We start from the raw sequence: 2,258 nt of genomic DNA on the forward strand, positions 1-2,258 counted from the left end.
CCATGAACACTAAGAATCTAAGTTAAGAACCAGATAGTGAAAAACAGTCTTGTTATGATGAACAAAATGTATTGAAAAGGCTGGGTGGGTTGGAAGTTCAGTTCTCTTTTGTTTCAATTTCAACCTGTTTGATATGTTGAAGATGATACATAACTGAATCAACGGATTCATATAAGCAACAGGTCAAACCTGCGACGTCTAATATAAAAACTGCCGGTGTTTTAAGAAAGGTTATTATAGAGTAGTGCACATAATAACATAAGATAAAACAAAAGTGGCTATATATAAAACAATATAAACACAATCACACACAACTCATTGTATCTATTACCTACAACCTCCACAAAAACCATCAACCCCAATATACTAGAAATTCCAATGACATACAGATCCATACATGAATGTTGTCTCATTTTGATACTTGAACAATCATCAACAGTTAATATAGTTGTAATGAAGGAAAATAAAGAAAACAAAGAATTCAAGATGGTTGTTATTAACAATTTAACAATATACTCTACTATATACTCCGTAATATAATAGTATGTTACTAACAACTAGTAGCAAATTGGGACCCAGAAAATATAAAGCAAGTCCATTTAGAACCCAATTTACTAGTATCAATATAAACAAGCAATCAATTATCATCAAAAGAATAGTTACATATCATTTGTAACAAGAAAGCTGGTCCATACTATCATGCACTTAAAAAAGAAGCGTTAATAATAATAATAATAAATAATAATAATAATCCGCACGTCTTACCGTTCATGAGAGCTAGAACCCACTTTTGGACGACTCCTCGCTCCAGTTATTCTTCTTTTTCTTTAAGGGAGAAACAAGTGAGTTGACAAATATAGGGTAAGTAAAATTATACCAACTTTGCCAAGACAAATCTACATTTCCTTTATTATCATCACATAAACGCCAAGTGTTGTCCGGAAAGCAATTGAGTTTGTACGCACTAGTGGCAGCAGCATACTTATTACCTTCGTAATCACGTGGGAGCAGTTGCCAACAATTATAGTTTTTCATCACCCATATTGTTGTGTAGTATCTATCAAGGAAATAATAGGAGCGAAATATGCATAGACGTTCTTCAAACATCCCTAGTCCGTCTATCTCATCATACACATATTCCGTGTCTTTAGGTAAGGGAATTTGTTTGAATTTCTCTAGAGATAAATCGAACGAAATAATAATTGTCTTCTTCTCTGTATCATCCATAAACCAATGAAGCGCCCCATCATATAAAACGCCACAATTAGAATAAGTAAAATAATCGCAATCCCCAATGAATTTCCATTTATTTGATTTCAAATATAACACATGAAAGCGCATATGATGCTCGGACTCATTAAAGCCAACAACAACCTTGTAATCATCAGTAGAAGGATCATAACCAAAACCCCAACACATTCTTTCCCTGACCGTATAAGGAATCATTGGCAGTTTTCTAACCTCTCGAGTGGAAGGATTAGTTATTAAAAACTCACCTTTATCAGGAGAGATGCAAACAAGACCATCACAGGATCCGACCATAGTACAACCACGCAATTTAGTGACATTATTGATCATCCAATGTAATCGGATTCTTATATATCCATGTTTACGATTGTTATTGTAGCTACGTTTAAGATGAGTTTTAACAAAATAATCAGACGATATTAAATCATACCATGATTTACAAACACTCTTGCATCGAATAACATCTTCTACATCCAATCTTGCAACTATCTCCACAACCACATCCATTAGAATGAAAATAAAATTTTGCTTTTGATTAAAAGAAAAAAAATACGTTCGATTAGAAGAAAATAGTAGAAGCAGGTTCAAAGATAAATATGTAGACGGAGTTGCAGCTTTCTAGGTTTTCTAAGACGTGTTTATGAACCAATGTTTTTATTGGGCTTTGATATTTTAAAAATTAATCTTGAGCCAATCGGGCTATAAGATAAAATGGAGGATGGTTGATAAAAATAATTTCCAAAAAATACTCAATTAAGCAACATACAAACTAATTTGCTAAATGGATTAGACCGATCGATTAGTCCCTACAATGTCCAGACCGAGTAGTACCGACTAGTAACTTCTACAAACTATGCTAAATGGATTAGATAATAATGTAAAAAAGTACGGTTAACCCATACCACTTTATGTCAATTATCATTTGTAAACCGTAGTGTTCCATGTAACATCCTATGGACTTATAACAAACGCTTAATATATTCACTCAAATACGAAGAGACTTCCGTTGG

The 2,258-nt window shown here is 33.1% G+C and overlaps 1 protein-coding gene across 1 annotated transcript; it reads right to left on the minus strand.

Moving 5' to 3' along the window:
* Positions 1–777: 777 nt before the first annotated feature.
* On the minus strand, positions 778–1,755 carry LOC139841026 (F-box/kelch-repeat protein At3g06240-like). Its single transcript, XM_071831262.1, has one exon. It carries the CDS (start codon positions 1,753–1,755, stop codon positions 778–780), a length of 978 nt encoding a protein of 325 aa, XP_071687363.1.
* Between the last annotated feature and the right edge of the window lie 503 nt (positions 1,756–2,258).

This window comes from Rutidosis leptorrhynchoides, chromosome 4, assembly GCF_046630445.1.
Source record: "Rutidosis leptorrhynchoides isolate AG116_Rl617_1_P2 chromosome 4, CSIRO_AGI_Rlap_v1, whole genome shotgun sequence".
Lineage (NCBI taxonomy): Eukaryota > Viridiplantae > Streptophyta > Magnoliopsida > Asterales > Asteraceae > Rutidosis > Rutidosis leptorrhynchoides.